The 19,697-nt window shown below is 40.6% G+C and overlaps 1 protein-coding gene across 2 annotated transcripts in view; it reads right to left on the bottom strand.

Annotated features, from left to right (window-relative positions):
* LOC127663338 (myotilin-like) overlaps positions 1 to 19,697 on the bottom strand; it is a 60,615-nt gene that overhangs the window by 28,731 nt on the left and 12,187 nt on the right. For both annotated transcript variants that reach the window (XM_052154874.1, XM_052154875.1), the window contains 6 exons: positions 16,978 to 17,128; positions 14,797 to 14,853; positions 14,577 to 14,718; positions 12,592 to 12,615; positions 12,346 to 12,465; positions 11,498 to 11,654 (listed from right to left, as the gene is read on the bottom strand). In XM_052154874.1, the coding sequence (XP_052010834.1) occupies positions 11,498 to 11,654; positions 12,346 to 12,465; positions 12,592 to 12,615; positions 14,577 to 14,718; positions 14,797 to 14,853; positions 16,978 to 17,128 (651 nt within the window). The remainder of the gene's footprint in view (positions 1 to 11,497; positions 11,655 to 12,345; positions 12,466 to 12,591; positions 12,616 to 14,576; positions 14,719 to 14,796; positions 14,854 to 16,977; positions 17,129 to 19,697) is intronic.

Here is a 19,697-nt window from a genome sequence, read left to right as displayed (position 1 = left end):
GCCTACTGTGCCCAGAACCAGGGTAACTGGCACACCTACCTTCCTTGGGCCGAATATAGCCTGGTCAGCTCTTCGACTCGCCTCACCCCATTCCAGTGCGTCCTGGGCTATCAGCCACCCCTTTTCCCTTCGGAGGCCGATCCCAGTGACATTCCGGCGGTGGATGCCTGGGCCCAGAGGTGCACCCAGGTCTGGAGAGCCACCCATGACCGTCTACAACGCACCACTCAGACCCAGAAATCCAAGGCAGACCGCCGACGCCGACCTGCCCCTATATTCCATCCGGGCCAGCGGGTGTGGTTATCAACCCGAGACATCCATCTTCGTCTCCCGTCCAAGAAGCTGAGCCCTAAGTATGTCGGCCCTTTTAAGATTGTGCATAGAATTAACCCGGTCACCTATAAATTACTTTTGCCACCCCGCTACAAAATTTGTCCTGTGTTTCATGTCTCCCTCCCGTATTCTACAGCCCCATGTTCCCGCACTGCATCCCAGACACCCCCTCCACCACTCGATGTCGGAGTCAGCCCGCCTATATTGTCCGGGCCTTGATAGACTCCCGACGTCGGGGTGGCCAGTTGCAGTATCTGCTAGACTGGGAGGGCTACGGACCTGAGGAACAGTCGTGGGTACAGTCGAGGGATGTCTTGGACCAAGCTCTCAAGCTTGATTACCATCGCCAGCATCCCGATCGTCCCGCACCACTTCCCAGAGGTCGCGCTCCCCGTAACCGAGCGCGGCCGTCCGGAGCCGTCCGTAGCAGAGGGGGGAGTACTGTAACGAACGCCAATCCCAAAGTTCACCCCGCCCCCTCTAGCTCTCACACTCGCTCCCAATCACCGGAATATTAGTTTCACCTGCACTGTTCTATTCCTCTATTTATACCCTGCCCCTTCTCCCCACACTTGTTGGTTATTGTTTAGTTTCCCCTTCGCTTTGCCAGCTCTAGTGTTTCGCTAGCTTCCCCTGTTTAAACTACTCGCGTGTATTCTGATTCCCCGGCTTCGACCTTACGCTCCCCTTGACTCCGCTTCTCTGGATTTGCCCCTTTGTACTTTTGCCATTCTGCCAATAAAGCAGTTTTACCCGACATTGTGACTATCTCTTCTTGTGCGTGTAACATTTACAGTGAAGGTGTATATGTTAAATGGTCACCATTTCTTTCAGCTTTTCCCTTTTTTATCATCTTTTGCCTTCACTGGTTCATTTGAAATTGTCCTGTGTTGTTACAAATGAATTTGACTAATATTCCATGTAGTCTTTAAGGAATATAAGATCATAAAAGCTGCATGCAAAATCACTTTCAAATACCTGTAGGACATGTCAATAAGTATTTTGTGTCAGCCACCCATTTAAGTCTTCCCTAAGTTCCACTGAAATGCTGTGGCCAAACTACAGCTAAATATTTAAGCAAAAATTTTCAAAAATATTCCTAAACAAAAAACAGGAATGGGATAAACCATTTTCAAATTGTGCTATTCTGATCAGCATTTATTGAAATGGATCAATTGTGCTTAATATTCACAAAGTTAGCACCACTGGTAATGGAATAAAAGGGCTCATAGCAACCCATAGCTATGATGCTTAAATATATAGCTGTAGTATTAATTAGCATACAGAGAATTAAAAATATATTTTTTTGTTATTTGGCTGGAAGACTTCAATACAGTGGAGGAAATGTAAAATGATCAATAATTCCTCAAGAAAAAAAAAGGCAAATGTATGTACAGCACAGAAATCACACATGAGAAACGTAAAGGAAACAGTGTGAAATGCATGAGAAAACTGATAGCTCAGACATGCTGAATGAATAAGAGTTTTGCTAATAGGACCAAGTGAAAAGGGAAACAAAAGCAGAAGACATTTGCCTTTCAATCCCGAACTCCATGAACAAAAACTCCTTTTATTGGAACACCAGAAACCATTTTTATCTACAGTACATTAAATATGAAATTGTTTTTAATAAACGTAAAAATACGTGAGAACACTTTCAATGACATCCTTAGACCCAACAGCACTGTGTGAGATACAGTGAGGTCCAAAAGTTCCCAGACACTTGTGAAAATGCTTGTTTGTTCTCTTATTTTTTTCCCATTACAAATTATATTTCCCAGCATGATTTGAGAATGTTACAAAGAGTATTTTGAGTGCTTCAATGGAGGCAAAGAAATCTGACCCAAATGAGTGACCTACTGTAGAAATAGTGCAGAATCTTAAATATATCTTATTCATTTCACATAACTAGTTTTCAAGGTCTTAAAATTTTCTTTTAATTCCAGATTTTCAATGTGGACTCTAACTTTGGACCTGCATTTCCAGTGAAATATATCACTGAATATAGTCAATAGTCAAAGTGTATGACCTCCAGAGGTCAATCCTAAAGAGCATAGATCTTTGTAAGCAACAAACACATCTGAATAACTAAACAAAGCAAGGGAACTGAATGACTGGTTAATCTTTAAAGGGGTCATGACATGGTTTTTTTTATTGTATTATTATGTTCCCTTAGGTGCAATTATAGTATTAATATATTTTTTTTTAAGAAAAACTTTTAAAATCTAGTGATTTATGACCTTTTCCCACCCTGTTTCTCATCCTCTGATTCAAACAGTCTGTTTTGGGGGCGTTTTCCATTTAAGACTTCAGTGTTAACGCCCACTGTTATGATTGGCTAACGTCAGTGCCTATGTATCAATTATTGACGCCTCCAGCCAGAACAATATGCAAGTAAACTAAGTAAAAACACTGTGATTATTCATAATGAATGAAATTGCGCTTTAAAAAGTAGTTTAAAGTTTAAAATAGATTACTTACAGTTTGCGTCGTCGTTGTTCCCAGAATAGTCGGCACGGACTTATCTTTGAGCAACAGTTTTCTGGCAAAGCCAGCATCATATTGAGATTTGTTCTCAAAACAGTCATCCTTAAAATGTACAGAACAAACGCTTAAGTTAACACTGCCGTGACTGGAACGTCCGCAAAAAATAAACTGCATCCATTTTTCCCTGACGTCTGGATCTTTCGGCAGCTTATTCAGAGGTTTTGTTTGACCACAGCCAGGAACAGCACATCTGTGTGGCATCGTAATTTTCCTGTGCACAAGTCCATCTCTCAGCACTCGCTGTCCATCGGCTGAACACTTGTGAGGCGACGGCGATACTGAAATGAGCGTAGTTGTCTTGCGCTTAAATCGTAGTTATCTTGTGCTGGAGGCGGTCATATGCAAACGCTGGTACGTCACTTCTAACCGTCACGTCACTTCTAACCATGAATCCAGAACGAGCTGTATTTTGAGCTTGATTAAATAAATGATTCGTTTAGAATGGGGAGGACGTCTTAAAATATTAAACTTGCAGGACGTTTTAATGATACAAAGACCTCTTATATACCAAAAGATCAAGGCAAATTTGGTTTCTCATGTCATGACCCCTTTAATAGAACAATTAAACAGCAATAATTAAAAGAGTCTTTCTGGTCTTTCTGATTATAAGAAAGTGCAAGAAAAGATTCAAATATTGATTAAGATTGTACAGTAAATGATGTGCTTACCTGTTCTTCAAAAGGACTTCTCTTGTCAAGCAGTTTAACTGTGTGTCAAGCTGATTTGTATGGTTTGTTTAGTGTTATCCTCAAGCATCCGTTCACTCAATGAAATCCTGCTGCTCAGTGATGGAAACAGCTTAGCTATAGAAAACTATATGAGTCATGAGTGCAGCTATATGAGTCACACGCCCCCAAAATACTCCACCATTCCTGAGCAAACACCTAAGAATAATGCACGCAGATTAATTGGGTATAATTTTAGAATCTCGCCCTTTGATTTTGAAACCTAAATGGGGTTGTAATCTTTTGTAACAGTTGTAATAATTCTCTGCCGCATTTGCTGTTTTCCTAAATTATGGCACAGTTATAATAAGAAATTGTTTTGCTAAATGCTTTTTATACTTTGTGTGGGTATTTTTTTATTTGACAAAAATAGGCTATATATAAATGTCATGTTCCAATTATGTCGATCAATCATTTCCAGTGAAGATTAGGCGAAACACACAATACATTGAATTCGATTTTTGAAGACTAATTGGTCTGGCTCAGTGATTCCCAAACAGAAGTGTACTGAAGACGGGTTCACAGGGTACATAGCAAGATTTAGATTTTGCTTTGTTTGTTTATAAATCAGTTATGCCTACTCACTGACAAGTGCCATCTCCAATCAGACATTGTTGCATCATTCCAGCATATGTACCTCTCCCTGTGGCATGAACAGAAGTGTGATCCAATGATGCATCAGCTGCGGGAGACCCGGGTTTGGATCCTGAGTTGAAACCAGGCGTTGACGAGCTCGATTTGGAGGTTACATTTTCCTCACTAAAATAACATTTTTACTGCACAGATGGTTAGGTTTAGGTTTGGTTTGGGGGGTACAGTTAATAAAATATGCATTCCTCTTCACTGTATTATTACTTGTACAGCTGAAAGCAACTCACTTCACAACTCGCTTTTGGTACCCCTCTGTGGACATTTCACCCGGAAAATGGAGCTGACACATGCCCATCCACCCTACAACACTTACTGATTTGGCCACCGGGGCAGTGTTTTGCATTTCGGTAAGCACAGACCAATTTCAGCTAAAGAAAAGTCAACCTACTGTAGGGTATCTAGGTTCAAGTTTGGGGAATGTACAATTAATTTTAATGATCGTAATCAATGATTAATCATACGGTTTGAACTAGATAACAATACATACCAAATTGCCCCAAAAAGGGCTTATATAGCCCAAGAGTCTGCTTCAAATATACATAGATAATTAAACACAACGAATTATAATCAATTAGGAATATACATCATATGCAGACAGGCTATATTCATTTTCAGAACACCTTAAGGGAATTGACCCATATCGCAACTAACCAGTTCGTCCAGCGAACCGCTTTGCTAAATACTCTTGATCAAATGTCAATCATGTTCCACCGAACATACTAACGGATCCGAAGGAGACCGCTGAGAAATCGGAGTCTCACCCATTTGCCAACCTGCCGAGAATCAGCCGCTGTACCGCCCACCGACAGAGCGAGGAAATGGCCTCCTGTAATCACCCGAGCTTTGAGGAACCGAGTCAGAGTCAAACGACGGACGGACACACATTCTACCCACATCCTCACGCGACTCAATTAAGAGGTTTACGTCTGGGCAGAGATTATTATAGTGTGTTATTCTTGTGTATCAAGGCTATTGCTTGTACAGATTACAGACCGCCGAGTCCGCTCATTGCTGCTAATAATACTCAAGGTATTAATGTAACTTACTGTTACCATGAATGAGTCATCCAACCATGTTGGGCTGTTTGTGCATTTCCACCATTGCGGGTGAGACCGGCACAATTAGTTTTTCCATTAAGGAACCATCAACTGTGGCGGATGGATTAAGAGTGTTGATAAATGATAAAACTAACGATTGCCTTCTCTCCCACTATCGCTAAACCGGCTTCGGTTCCGTCACTCTGTTCTCTCTCTCGTACTAACCGAACACAGACATGGCCCCTCACAAACATACCCGCACACACATTTGGTGAGCAGAACTTGGTGATAGAGCCCAGCTTTGTCCCTAAGTTATCGTACCAGCGGAGGCATGCGTTAAACGGGCAGACGCCATTAACCAGACTCTCCGGCCACATTCGCGGCCACATTCTCTGGCCGGAAACCTTGCATGACATACACTGCACGAGAGCCACATCTGCCATTTTGTGCCCTCCTCCTCTCCTCACACACACACACACTCACACACACACACACACTCACACACACACACACACACTCACACACACACACACACACACCTTCCTCTCATGTATTATACACCTATCTGTTACCATATATAATCATATTACTGTTTAGTTTGTAGTAAAGACAGGAAAACTCTATGTAGAGTCAACACACGGAAGGCTGATGAGTGCTCAGAGGATGTGCAGACCAGCTGGCAGATGTTCTTACTGACATCTTCAACATCTCTCTGAGCAGCACCGCTGTTACTAGACCCACTGCAGTTCGCTTACCGTCCCAACCGTTCAACAGATGACGCCATCGCCACCACCCTCACTCTGGCCCTCACCCACCTAAATAAAAAGGACTCATACGTTCGAATGCTGTTCATAGACTTCAGCTCAGCATTCAACACAATCATTCCTCAGCATCTGATTGCTAATCTGAACCTGCTGGGCCTGGACACCTCCCTCTGCAACTGGATCCTGGACTTCCTGACTGGGATACTTCAGTCAGTCGGGGAACAGCATCTCCACCACCACCACACTGAGCACTGGGGCCCCCCAGGGCTGTGTGCTCAGTCCACTGCTGTCCACTCTGCTGACTCATGACTGTGCAGCAATGCACAGCTCAAACCACATCGCCAAGTTCGGCGATGACACGACCGTGGTGGGTCTCATCAGCAAGAACGACGAGTCAGCATACAGAGAGGAGGTGCAGCATATAACGGACTGGTGTAGAGCCAACAACCTGTCTCTGAATGTGGACAAAACAAACAAGATGGTTGTTGACTTTAGGAGAGCACAGAGTGACCGCTCTCCGCTGAACATCGATTGGTCCTCCGTGGAGATCGTCAAGAGCACCAAATTCCTTGGTGTTCACCTGGCGGAGAACCTAATTTGGTCCCTCAACACCAGCTCTATTACCAAGAAAGCCCAGCAGCATCTCTACTTTCTTCGAAGGCTGAGAAAAGCACATCTCACACCCCCCATTTTCACTACATTCTATAGCGGGACTATTGAGAGCATCCTCAGCAGCTGCATCACTGCCTGGTTAGGGAATTTTGGACCGCAGAGCCCTGCAGAGGATAGTGAGGACTGATGTGAAGATCATCGTGGTCTCTCCATTACACAAATGCAGCATCCGCAAATCAATCAGCATTGTGGATGACCTCACACACCCCTCAAACTCTTCACCCTCCTGCCGTCTGGCAAGAGGTACCTAAGCATTCGGGCCCCTCACGGACAGACTGTGTAACAGCTTCTTCCCCCAAGCCATCAGACTCCTCAATACTCAGGGACTAGACTGACACACACACACGCACACACACACACACACACACACACACACACCTGTACACCATCCAACTTTTGCACATGTTCAGAGTTGCACTTTAATTCATTGTCACTTTATACCTGGCTGCTACCTCAATAACTGCAATGTCCATAGAACACTATTTCATAGTATGTTATGTTTACATTTAGCATTTTTAGAAAGTGTCATCTTTTTGCACTACTCTGATTACAAATGTGTACTGGTCAGCGCTGCACTGTCTCTCACTGTACCTATTGTCCTGTTCCTTTTAGTAATTTATTGTACTGTCCCGTACTTTTTGCACACGTTTGCATGTGCACTTTATGTAGAAATGTTATTTAGTTTGTGTAGTCTCATGTGGTTCTGTGTTTGTCCTATTTTGATTTATGTAGCACCATGGTCCTGGAGCAACGTTGACTTATTTCGCTGTGTACTGTACTAACTGTATATGGTTGAAGGACAATAAAAACCACATGACTTGAGTTGGAAATCGGAAGTTTATCGACTGCATTGTATATAACTTTGTTATACTTTAAAGAGATGTGTTTTTTGTATTGTTCTGCATGCACCTGTGCCAAGGGCTGGCAGGGGATGTCAGTGCTCGAATTCAAGCCTTCATTGTTTAACTTTTTGATGTAGATGTTCTCCGGACGTCGACTTTCCTAAGAGAACAATCCTAAATTGAGACTGGTATACTGTCTGGTTATTAGTCCCTGATTCCAGGGTGGTGCCCCGGCAATATTAATCCTTATTAATATTCTATTAATTTTGATAATTGACAGTTATCTTTGAAGATTGTTGATCTGAATGATTAATAGGCTAATTTTGATAATTCATAATTATCTTTGTTAATAACCAAATCCGCTCCTGAATGAAGTGCCTAACACTTTATAAATTTCGTTTTTTTGTCTGCCCTCAGGGACAGTTCTCAAGTTAATAAGAAAAACCAGCAGCACTAACAAGATCCATTAATACAGATAGCTAAAGCATGCACAAGTGCAGACCCCAGTAATGTAAAGCCAGCAAATGCCCTGCCATTTTACCATTACTAATGTTCCTCGAAATTAACTCACTATTATGTTTGTTTACCACAAAACTGCTCAGCAAAAAAAGCTTAAGGGTGGGGGGATTCATTAGTTTTGGGGGTTCCAAAGTTTTGCTTTGGGCCCCCAAAAGACTAGCACCAGCACTGTAAGAAGGCATAAAGGTAGGTAAATTATAAGATAATTATAGTTTTTGTGTGGACTATTCCTTTAACTTGCACTTGCACTGTAGAACACAACATGCTTTATTGTGGCTACCGTGATTGGTTAAACAACCAACCTTAATCCTTAGTTTGCTAAGTGTACTATGTGTATTTATCATAACCATACCTTTCCAAATGTGATGTTTTTGTGCTTGTGTTCCCTTTCAAGTCTGTCACTTCAACACTGCATCTGTTGCTGACACTTTGGGTAGCTCCTCTCAGGAGCCTTTTTCAATCATGTCAAATTATTGTCCCCCAATGTGTGATTCACATCAGGCATATAAAAGGGAGCACACTGTCATCTTGTCAGAATTTTCTTCTTCAGGGTTGTGATAAAGTAGCATTCTTGCTTCCCTGCCGATGACGAGCCGGGAATGAGGATACAGGCACAGTGTGTTCAGTGTGTTGCTGTTGGCTCTGTGCCATGATTGTCACATTCCAACAAAGTTTTCAAGCCCCGTTGCGGTTACACAAGGCACTTTAACGGCATCTTCTCCTCCCTTGTCACTGTGCAAGGCATGTCAATTCTGCACTCAGAGGTACAATGCCTCCTCACCAAAAGATGTGATATGAAATGTGTTGATGCGGTGCCGTGTATTTAACTACCTCATTGATGAGTTGCTTTTTGCACAATCCAAGGAACAAGCGTGAAAGCACAGGGATCTAAAAAGTAAACTGGGCGAAAAGCTTGGTGGCACTCAGTCGGCATGTTCCCTTCTTGGCAACGATGATCATGCTTAATCAACACATTCTCACACCCCAACTCGTCACATACGGACGCTAGGGCAGGACCCCTTGGCGTCACTTATTGACGCGCCGGGTGTACCTTTGGCGTCATTTTACGACGCGTCCGGTTTTGAAACATAAAAAACAGTTGGAGGGCCATTGTAGCCTATTCCTTTTTATTGTTATTTATTGCAGTCTCGACTCTCCACCCATTCGCGGCGTGAGCTTACCCGAGACGTGACATTTCAACGCTACACGCTCCGGTTCGGAGATACATAGAAGTCTATCGGACTACCCTGCGCGTCGAAAAATGATGCCAAAGGTATACCCGGCGCGTCAATATGTGACGAAACTGCCCTAGCGTCCATATGTGACGAGTCGGGGTGAGAATGTGTTGGCTTAATTTATACTTCGGAAGGATGTTGTACACTGCCGAGTCCCTAGATGCTCATTTGTCATGACAGATATGTCCAACGCAGTCCTTAAAGCCCAGTGCGACGGTCTTCTGATCTTCAGCATCTAGACAAGTGCTCGAAATATGTGTCACATAAACTAATCCTCATGGCTCTGAGAGCTTTTTGGACAATCTTGCAGGTTCACAGTCTATCAGCATAGACAACACTGCAGCTGTGGTCCCTGAGACCACACACTGTTGCTTTTGGTACCTCATGACAGGCTCAACTGAGCATGGACAGCCTAGTTCACAAATGGCCAACTAGACGCAAATATGCGTTCTCTCCAATCCACTTGCTACACTGAGTGTTGTGCAAGATTCGAGAAGACAGGGAAACTGTGTTGTTGATCGTGCCAGATTGGCCCAATAGCTTCTGGTTCCCAGAGCTGTTAGCTACTCTCCCATGAGTAATTCCTTTTTGGAGGAATCTGTTCTTGCAAGCCAAGGCCCAATCTAGTATTCCCTTGGTTGGGCTTGTCTGACAGAGTCGGATTGTCGCAGCCGGTGCTCAACACCATATTACCGGCCAGAGCACCCTCGTTGTGGTGGCTATATGCCTTGAAATAGCAAGTTTTTGCCGACTAGTGCTGCAGGGAGCGATACGCCATAGATCCTTTTGTCCTGCTACTGTCCTGGTCTGGGACTTAGAACTTGTTTTGAGCCCTTGAGGTGGCAAGCAAGCACACACTCTCCTTGAAGAATGTGCTGTTACTCATTTTGGCTTCAGTGAAGCCTGTTAGTGGATGATCAGGCCCTGTCCATCCATAATTCTTGTCTAGAATTTGGGCCTTGTTTGTTGAAGGCTTTGCTTAAGCCTGGGCATGGTTATGTGCCTACAGTTTAACCACTCCCTTTAGGAATAAGGTGGTAAACTGGAGTGCTCTTCTCCTCCACCCTTTGAGTCAGATGAGGCAAAGAATCTGCATATGCTCTGCCCTGTCAGGGTGGTACACATGTAGTTTGATTGTACGAGTCAGTTCCGTCAAATGAAGCAGCTCCTTGTTCACTTTGGAGGCTCTCATAAGGTTTGGCCGTCTCCAAGCAAAGTCTTTCTCATTGAATTGTTGACGCCATTAGGCTTGCAATGTCTCGCAGGGGTACAGACTCATTCTACCATGGGCAAGGCTTCCTCCTTTGCTTGGGTGAATGATGTGTCCTTGCAGGACATTTGTCTGGCAGAAAGCTGAGCATCCCCTAACACATTTGCAAGGTTATATATAGGTTATATAAACAAGAACTTTCCTTTCTTTTCTCTCTTCCCAGGTCTTGGCTGTGAAGGAGAGTTAATCTTGCTGTGCCCACTGGACATCATATAAGCTTATGTCCTTCTACCCGGCTGGGTGGTGGGATTGGTTATGCATTATTGGCCTGTGGCCATTCTGTGGTTTTCACCACTGCGATGTGGGTGCATAGTTACACAAAAGTATGTTCATATGCTATGTCTCTCTACCCACTTGCTAGTGCCATTTTTAACCAATACCCCCTTGAGGGTCTCTCTTCTTCTCCTTACTTCCTATTATTTAATACTAAGAGAAGATTGTGTTCACGCTTTTCTACCCTCTTGGCTTGTAGCATAATTATATTTGTACAATCAGTATCATGGCATAATGGTACAGGGTCCTGACGCAGGACGCAGTAACTCAAATAGCGCTGAAGTGACCGTCTTGAAAAGGAGCGCTCAGGTTTCAACTGTAATCCCCATTCCCTGGAAGAAGGTAACGAGATGCTGCATATGCTAATTTTTTCACTGTTAAGGGAATGAGAGAATGAGAGGGGTGGAACAGCAAGCGGCACCAACCAATAAATTGCCATGATTGTAAAGTGCTTCAGCGATCATCACTCCTGAGAGTAGCTCCCCATAGCGTCAGCAACTGTTCCTTTACAGTTATAAACTGAGTGTTTGTGTATTTTGAATAACAGCTTAAATTTCAACTCTCTGCTTTGGATTGCATATTACTGACTACTACATTTTAAAATTCTGACAAACTGCAAGACATCCTACCCTGCTAAAGGGGTGGCGGTCTCTTCCTCAGAACTGTCAGGCCACTCTGGAGGGGGAATGAGTGTGTCCTGCATTATCAATGGAAGGTCATCCTGCTCTAGTCCAGCTGAGCTTATAGAAGAAGGCTCATCTTCTTCTCCCAAAACCTCCTCTAAATCTTAAAAGAACATAATAATTATATTATTAAACATTGCTTGTTTTATTTTTTCCATTGATTTTCTTTTCTGATTTGTTTGCAGAAGTCTAAAAAATTTACAAATGGTAAATTTTCACTTGAGAGCAACTGAAAAAAGCACAACCTGTACATTGGTCAATGTTTTGTGCACATTACATGTTGTTTCATGTAAATAAAGCTGTGAGACATTTCTCTGTTATAGTAGTTTTTATGTTATCATTTTGAATGAATGAATGATAGCGACAATGTTAAGATTAATATGCAAACATGACTAAGTTCAGACATGAAACGCTTCAGACACAAGCTGATAGGTCTTCTGAACATGCAATCTGTTAGCCAATCGACTAGCATACTCTCTCTTTGTCTAGCATTTAAACAGTGGTGTAGTGGTGAGTGTAGACGTGGGCATACTGTGAATTTATCTAGTCAACTAAGACCAAACCTACAGTAATAAATCATCTAATCAACAATAATAATAATTATTATTATTGATTAGATGATTTATTACTGTAGGTTTGGTCTTAACAATAACAATAATAATAATTATTATTATTGTTATTATTAACTTGTCTTGTTCATTATAATGCTTTAAATTTTATTCTGAGTGTTGTTATGACGGGACCTAATTTAAATGGATTTGTACAATGAAATATCCATGGAGATAAGAAATTACCTGTATAGACTTCAAGCGTGGCACTGCATGATACTGTCCCAAACTGATTTGATGCCGTACATTTAAATATTCCAGAATCTTCTGGATAAGCCTCTGTAATCACTAGGGTGCATAACTCCTCTGCAACAAAACGCAGAAATGTCTAAAGTATGAAACTCAATATACATACATTTATCACTCAAAAGACGAAAAGATCCATCCATTTATGCACCATTCACTTGTGACAAATGTCTACAGTATACTTACCAGGAACAGATGCTGAACTTGCCTCTGAAAAGGACAAAAACAATAAGATTACTGGCCTGTACAGTAATGATACTCTCTTAAAGGTGCTGTAAGTGATTTCTTAATGAAATGGTAAGCAAAAAAACGTCCAACTCCTTGAAAGATAGCATGGGGAAAAGTGTGCCTTGAGAAGTGCCATTCTTTGATCAGCCAATCAGAAGACTTTGATGTGCTTTCTACCTGTCAATCATTTTGTGCATAGTGTAGTAGTTGAAGCGGAACATTCAAGTTTAATGCCATATTCAGTTGTCAGCTGATGGTGCTATTTTGCTACTAAATGCTGCTGGGTGACCGTCTCAATGCTTTTGAGGGCAGTGTTTTGGAAAGGGTGTAGTCTCGTGGGAGTTCCAGAATGGCTAAAATCGCTTACAGCACCTTTTAATAGTTATAATATAATAACAATATAATAGTATAGTATACTGTATTTAATAGTAATAGCTTAAAAAGGAAATCCTGATATTATTTACCCACGTCATTGCAAACCGTTATGTCAACTCTCATGGCGAAACGTCACTAGGGAGACTTTTTTCCTGCACCACCGAAAGTGGCTGTTGATCTGAATTTAATGTTACTCTGATGCTGTATTCAACTAATTAAAATGTATTTAAAATACACTGTGACAGATCACTGCCTTCCCTATCAAAGGAGGAAGTGGAAACCAAATGAACAAATAGCACACACACTTCCAACTGAAATACGATATAAAAAGGCTTTCCAGCACAGAGGTGCCAGCACACACATACATGCAGCTCCGTGTGACGCTCACACTGTTTCCTTCTCGGCCAAACGCAGAATGAACACGATACTCGGCTGCGTGCATGTCTCTCTCTCTCTCTTTTGAACTGGTGTCTCTGGCTCCTCTTTATCTTACCAGGCGTCCATCCTTATGGCCTGGCCACACCCTCCTCCTCGTCACATACATAGTCAAATTAAATGATTTGAAAATTCTGTCATCATTTACTCATCGCTTTATCGTTTTATTTGTATTATTTTAACAAAAGGGAGTTTTCAGAATGTCTGAGATGTGGTTAAAAAAAATTAGAAAAGGACCATAAAAATGATCTTAAAATTAAGATCACCCCCTCACTATCCTGATCAGCACTGTGGCAGCAGTGGAGTCATTCAGGTTCCTGGGCTCTACCATGTCTCATGAGCTGAAGTGGGAGATCCACATAGACTCCACTGGATATAACTCCCTCACCAGTTGAGGAAGTTCAATCTGCCACTGGAGCTGCTGACTCAGTTCTACTCAGCAGTCATTGAGTCTATCCTGTGTACATCTATAACTGTGGGGTTTGGTTCAGGATTATTGGTGCTGCGTATTTAGCAGCGTAAATCTAGCAAACTTGTTTCAAATTAAATTTTTAAAATTTATCTATTTATTTATTATTTAGTTTCGAAAAGTGATCACAGCTGTGATGGGGTTTCTAATACAGCTGAAGGGGGAGTGACAGACAGTATAGTTGACATCTTGTCTCTCCAGACTGTTGAAATTCAGTGGTCTCTCTTTTTTTCCTCTTGTGGAAGTCGTGGAAACAGAATAGTAGATTTATGTTTTTCTTTTGCTGTTGGAGCAAACGGGTAAGCAAAAATGATAATTGATAATTGCTGTGGTCTCCAAATTAACCACTTTTGACGTTTATCCTGCAAGTCAACTATGCTGCATTCATGGAATGGCCCATTGTTTAGGTTTAGATTTTCAGTGAATAACTACCTTGTGTCAAAACAAACATGGTCGCTATGAACTGTTGAGGTGTAGCAAGAGCTAGATTCTTCTACAATTTCCATTTCTGTGTTCCATGGAAAAAGTAACAGCATATGGGTTTGGAAAGACATGAGCATAAGAAAATACATTTACATTTTTTTGAACTATTCCTTTAAACAAGGAATGTATAAAATTACGCATGAGATATAATACATTTCAGCTGTGTGCAACTTTCACTCACTCTTTCTAAGAATGCGAAAGTCTGCCGAGTCGATGATTTGCTCGTGCTCTCTGTACCAGGAGACCTGCAGTGGAGGAGTTCCTCTGATTCTACACTCCAGAACCACCAGCTGCCCCTTTACTGTGCTCACATCTTGAAGACACTGCAGAGACAGAACCACATAACACTCTACAAGAGCTCGAACTCAATAACTCACAACTCAGTGAAAGTCTTGTTATACCTTGACAAATGTTGGAGATACTCCAGCATTCCCTAAACACTGTGTTGGGCTCTGAACCTAGACAGTGAAACACAACAACAGGTTAACGCTTGAATCTGTGTTCGGATTAGATGTATGTTTGGATTTCAGTATGTATTTGTAAAGTAATGTCCAATCCAAGAGGTTTAGATTAGATGTCTAGATTGTTTTTGTGCAGGTATCACAGCGATTCAATATTATAAACATGTTCAGGCTGCATAGAGGAGACTGTTGCAGTGTTTCATATTATTCTAGATTATTCTGCACCAGGTGAAGTTTCAGCAAATGAATAGTAATTCAATGCTTTTTCCCCTTTCTGCTCTAGTGTACTAAGGTGCTGCATTGCCTTGTTAAAACTATGTGTTTACTGTTTCAGCACTGTTAAAAAATGATGCCTATATGCTTACATACAATCTATCCTATTACAACAGTACTTGCTAGAAGAAGAAATTAGATAGGAAGCGATTTCGGGTTCGGGTCGGATTTGGGCTTAAAATCTGACGGTAGCCTATTGTTTGGCCAGGTAGGGTCACACTGTTTCATTTTAAGGCCGGTGCAGACCTCTATGGCAGATTTCTGCACATACCCTCAGATTAAATCATGCAGACACCCATGCATTTTACAAGGAGCCTACACATAATCAGTCACAAAGGTGCAAAACCTCTCCCAAAATATTTTTGAAATGACAATCTTGTCTTGCATATTACAGAAGTTACACATTGTGTTAATGTCGGATTAAAATTTCTTTAGTCCTCACTGTGGACTGTAGCGCGATGACGTAGTGGATTTTATCTACGACATCACAGACATCTATTACGTAGTGGATTAAATCCATGTTTTAACATTCGGAGCTGTGATATACTGGATGTTTTGAATGCAAACATTTTATTCAGCATGTACAGTACAAGCAGAGAGTGCAATAATGAAGGTGTTTTATGTTAATAGTATAGTATAGCGTATTAATAGCTTTTGAGCTTCGGGAATTTCAGTCTTCTAAGAATATGAGAGGTTGTGGACTATTTGGAGTGAATTTGTTTGGTATGGATGATTACTATTATTATTTTAATTTGTAATTTTTTTTTGTATTTGTTTGATTCTGTTTGAGAACATATACATTCATATTTCTTTAATTTGATTTGGGATTCAAATCCTATTTTAGTATAACATATAATAAATAAGAAGAAAATGTTTATCTGTATGCGTCCTGCAATGGTTGATTACAATATGGCACAATTAGTTTCATGAAGATAAAATACAAAACAATGCATATATCCAGTATTTCAAATAAACATCTAACTTTGAAGCTGCCAGAGAGAAAATAATATTTGCTCTATGGATGAATTTAAACATTAAAGTTTATACAGACACAGATGTGTACCGGCATTAGTTAAACTATTAACTTTTAGTTAGCCACTAGGCTAATATAGGCTATATGCCACACTGACAACACTAAATAATATAATATTGTAAAGACAATCAAATTTAATACGAAGCATTGAAGTGGATTATATCCACTACGTCTTTGAGTAAAACAGCTGGTAGTATTCTACTCTTTGAGAGCTTTCCAACAACATATGACACATGGCTATTTGATGAATTTGATGTTTTTACCAATTACAATCCTATGTACAATGCAAAATTATATATAAATGATCAAAATGGATTTGTCCGCAAATTTCAAAGCACTTGTTCAGTTATGGTCATAATGCCTACATGCATTGTAGAGCTTCTCAGCTTTAAAACAATCCCAAGACTGTTACTGACTGGCCCATCTGTGCTTAAATGGTTAAATCATAAATTCTGAGGTCGTTTTAGGGCTTACAGCATTGTGTCGTCATGACAACTAAGTTATAAAATTGGATAACTTCACATAGAAAAATGTTAGTAATTGATTTAGCACACTAAAATCACGATAATACACATATTGCTTACATCTTGTGGCTATATTGTTATGTTTTAACGTTTACGGATTGTCCCCATTGACTTCCAATTTAAGTGTCTCACTGTAACCCAGATTTTTTTCTTTTTCTTTTTTGATTTAATTAAGGAAGGACGAGTCTAAATTACTTTTTGTGGTACAAAAAACATCATGCCACAAATGCTGTCGATTGCATTTAATTGTATTGAAAATGTAGAAACCAATGTCACCTCATATGTTCTTACCATCTGAGGACTAATGCAGAGAGGCTGAACTAAACTGGAGTGTCTCTGCTGAAGCATTGTAGAAGAGGAAGATGAAGAAGAAGAGGAGGAGGACGTCTCTCGCGAGCATGATGAGATAGTCAGGGACATAGTTGAGGTTTTTTTCTCGACCCTGGAAAAGTAAGAATGTAATAGTATAAAGATTATGTCAAGACAAGTATACCACAGCATGACACCTTATTAACATAATGGTTCTAGACTGTATATTAACATTTATAATGAACATAGGATCAATGAATTTCTAATCAAATTAATAATTTATGGGGTTGCATACTGAGTAACTACTTAAAGGTATAGTTTAGCCAAATAAAAATGCTGTCATCATTAACTCACCCTCATATCGTTGTAAACCTGTATGACATTCTTTCCTCCATGGAACACATATTTCAGAGTCTTTCAATGCTTTTTTCCAATGCAATAACAATGATGGTGGAGCGGCTAAGTGATATAATCGTTCAGTTTATGATACAAGCGTGAAAATTGGCATGAACAGTCTCCATGGGTCACTTGACAAGAAAATTGTCCGAGCCACTTGAAATTTCAAGATGGCGGCCATTTTTCAAGATGGCCGACACCTGGATCCTCAAAAGATCAATTATCCGATAGAAATGTATTGGTTTTTTTTCATTAAGGACGATTTGGTGTCATTTTATTTTATATGTTTTAGATTATTCTAAAGACCAACTTTTAACACATCAAAATACAGTTGTGTTGATTTGTTGATTATAGATAGATTAGACAAGAGTGAATATCTGCACTACCAGGGCACACTGGTGATATATCACTGCTGTTAAACTCAGAGTGGGGTTCAGTGTCAGCTAATTGTAAAGTTAGTATCACAAATGCTGTCTAATCTACCCCAAAACAGTTAGATAGCCGCACCTGAATTGACAGGTTGTGCCAGTGCGGGAGAGCCGAGCCAAGGTTAATGGGGTTTTAGTCACTGACGTGCGGTCTGGGTAGGCAAACTAGGCACTGCCTACCCTGCCAAAATTCAAAAATAAAATGTTTATTAAATAATAAACTTGTATTTGTATTTTTACTTTTTATTCTTGTGAGTTATATATGCAATATGTGTGTTATTCCAATTGTTTAGACGTTATGATGACAAATGTAGCAGTTACGCATAATCAACTAAAAACAAATGGTAGAATAAGCAGTGCTTTTACGGTCCATTCATGCAGACGACACGTGGAAAACCCATTCGATCCTGTATTCTTTAACATGTACGGCAAAAAGCACAAATCTGCTGTGCCTTTTGACGTAAATATGTTATGCCCGTAATCATCTCCGTTACGTATCAGACATGGACCAATTAAAATCGAGATATTCCTGGACATTTGCGTAGCTAACGTCATTACACCACAGCTAGCGTACATGCCTAATCCCCGCAAAATTCAAAATCAAAATGACAGCACCGGCCGTAATCACGGAATTAAGAATTTTTTCCAAGCTCGATTTTAATTCCAAATATAATTTATAGAGTTAATTGCAAGAGGGAGGTCTACGCCAGCCTTAGATGGACTAGCACAGCAAAAGGGCACAAAAATTATCCGATCATTTCAAACTGATTGGTATGTAAGAAAAGATTGGCTATGTGGCTGTGCTAACAATCAGCGGCTGTACTGCTATCCCTGCCTGCTTTTTTCAACCAGTCAGACTGTTTGGACTTCAGCAGGATATTGTGATTTGAACAACCTGCCCGCAGCTTTAACCAAGCATGAAAAGTCGTCAGCTCACATCCAGTGTCAAATTACACTGAAAACCTTTGGAAAATCTCGGATCGACCTTGCACTTGACGAGCAAAGGAAGCTGTATATAACCTACCACAATGAAAAGGTAAAGGATTGTTGTATTGTATCTTCTGTTATAAAGATGAAGATTGCACATAAAAAAATAAGCACATAATGTTGTACAAAATAAATAACTTATGTTCTGTTATATGTTCTGTGTTTTGACTACTGAATTTTGTATAATAATATCTAATGAAGATATATTAACCAAATCGTATATATTATATATAACACATATATAAAATACATACATTTCTTGATATGCCGCGCTTGTGCGTAACGTTCACTGTGTGTGAGTGTGTGTGTGTGTGTGTGTGTGTGTGTGTGTCTGTGATAGAGAGAGAGAGAGAGAGAGAGAGAGAGAGAGAGTACACGATATACATCCTGATTTTTTTTTTTTTTTATTTTTTTTTTATTTACAAAAATAAAAACGCGCTTGTGTGTAACGTTCACTGTTATTACCTATTATTAGCTTAAACAATAAATCAGGTAATCTGGCTTTCATAACTCTGTGCCTAGCCTCTTTAAGACATCACCGCACGTCACTGGTTTTAGTTAACCGGATGGTGTACTGATCGCACGGGATATAAATGGCATTGGATGAACGATCGGACTAAGTGTATGGTTAAGGCATGAACTTAGTTGTATCCCATACATCAAAGTGCTTGGTAAAAGGTGGTACAAGGATAAACCCTCGGCCTCTGCCTATACATTTGCTGCAGACATGGCAGAAGCCATCATAACAGTTGAGAAAACTAACTGTGACAGATGTTTCATTTGTCAGCAGGACACCAAGGAAAAACTCATTCATCCAAGTTTATTCAACAGAGAGCACGATCATACTGGTTATGATACCATTGCAAGAAATGTTCCATTATTTCATAAGAT

This window comes from Xyrauchen texanus, chromosome 23 (assembly GCF_025860055.1).
Source record: "Xyrauchen texanus isolate HMW12.3.18 chromosome 23, RBS_HiC_50CHRs, whole genome shotgun sequence".
In the NCBI taxonomy this organism is placed as follows: domain Eukaryota; kingdom Metazoa; phylum Chordata; class Actinopteri; order Cypriniformes; family Catostomidae; genus Xyrauchen; species Xyrauchen texanus.
The sequence above is the reverse complement of the archived record's forward strand: the minus strand, read 5'-3'. Positions and strand labels throughout refer to the sequence as shown.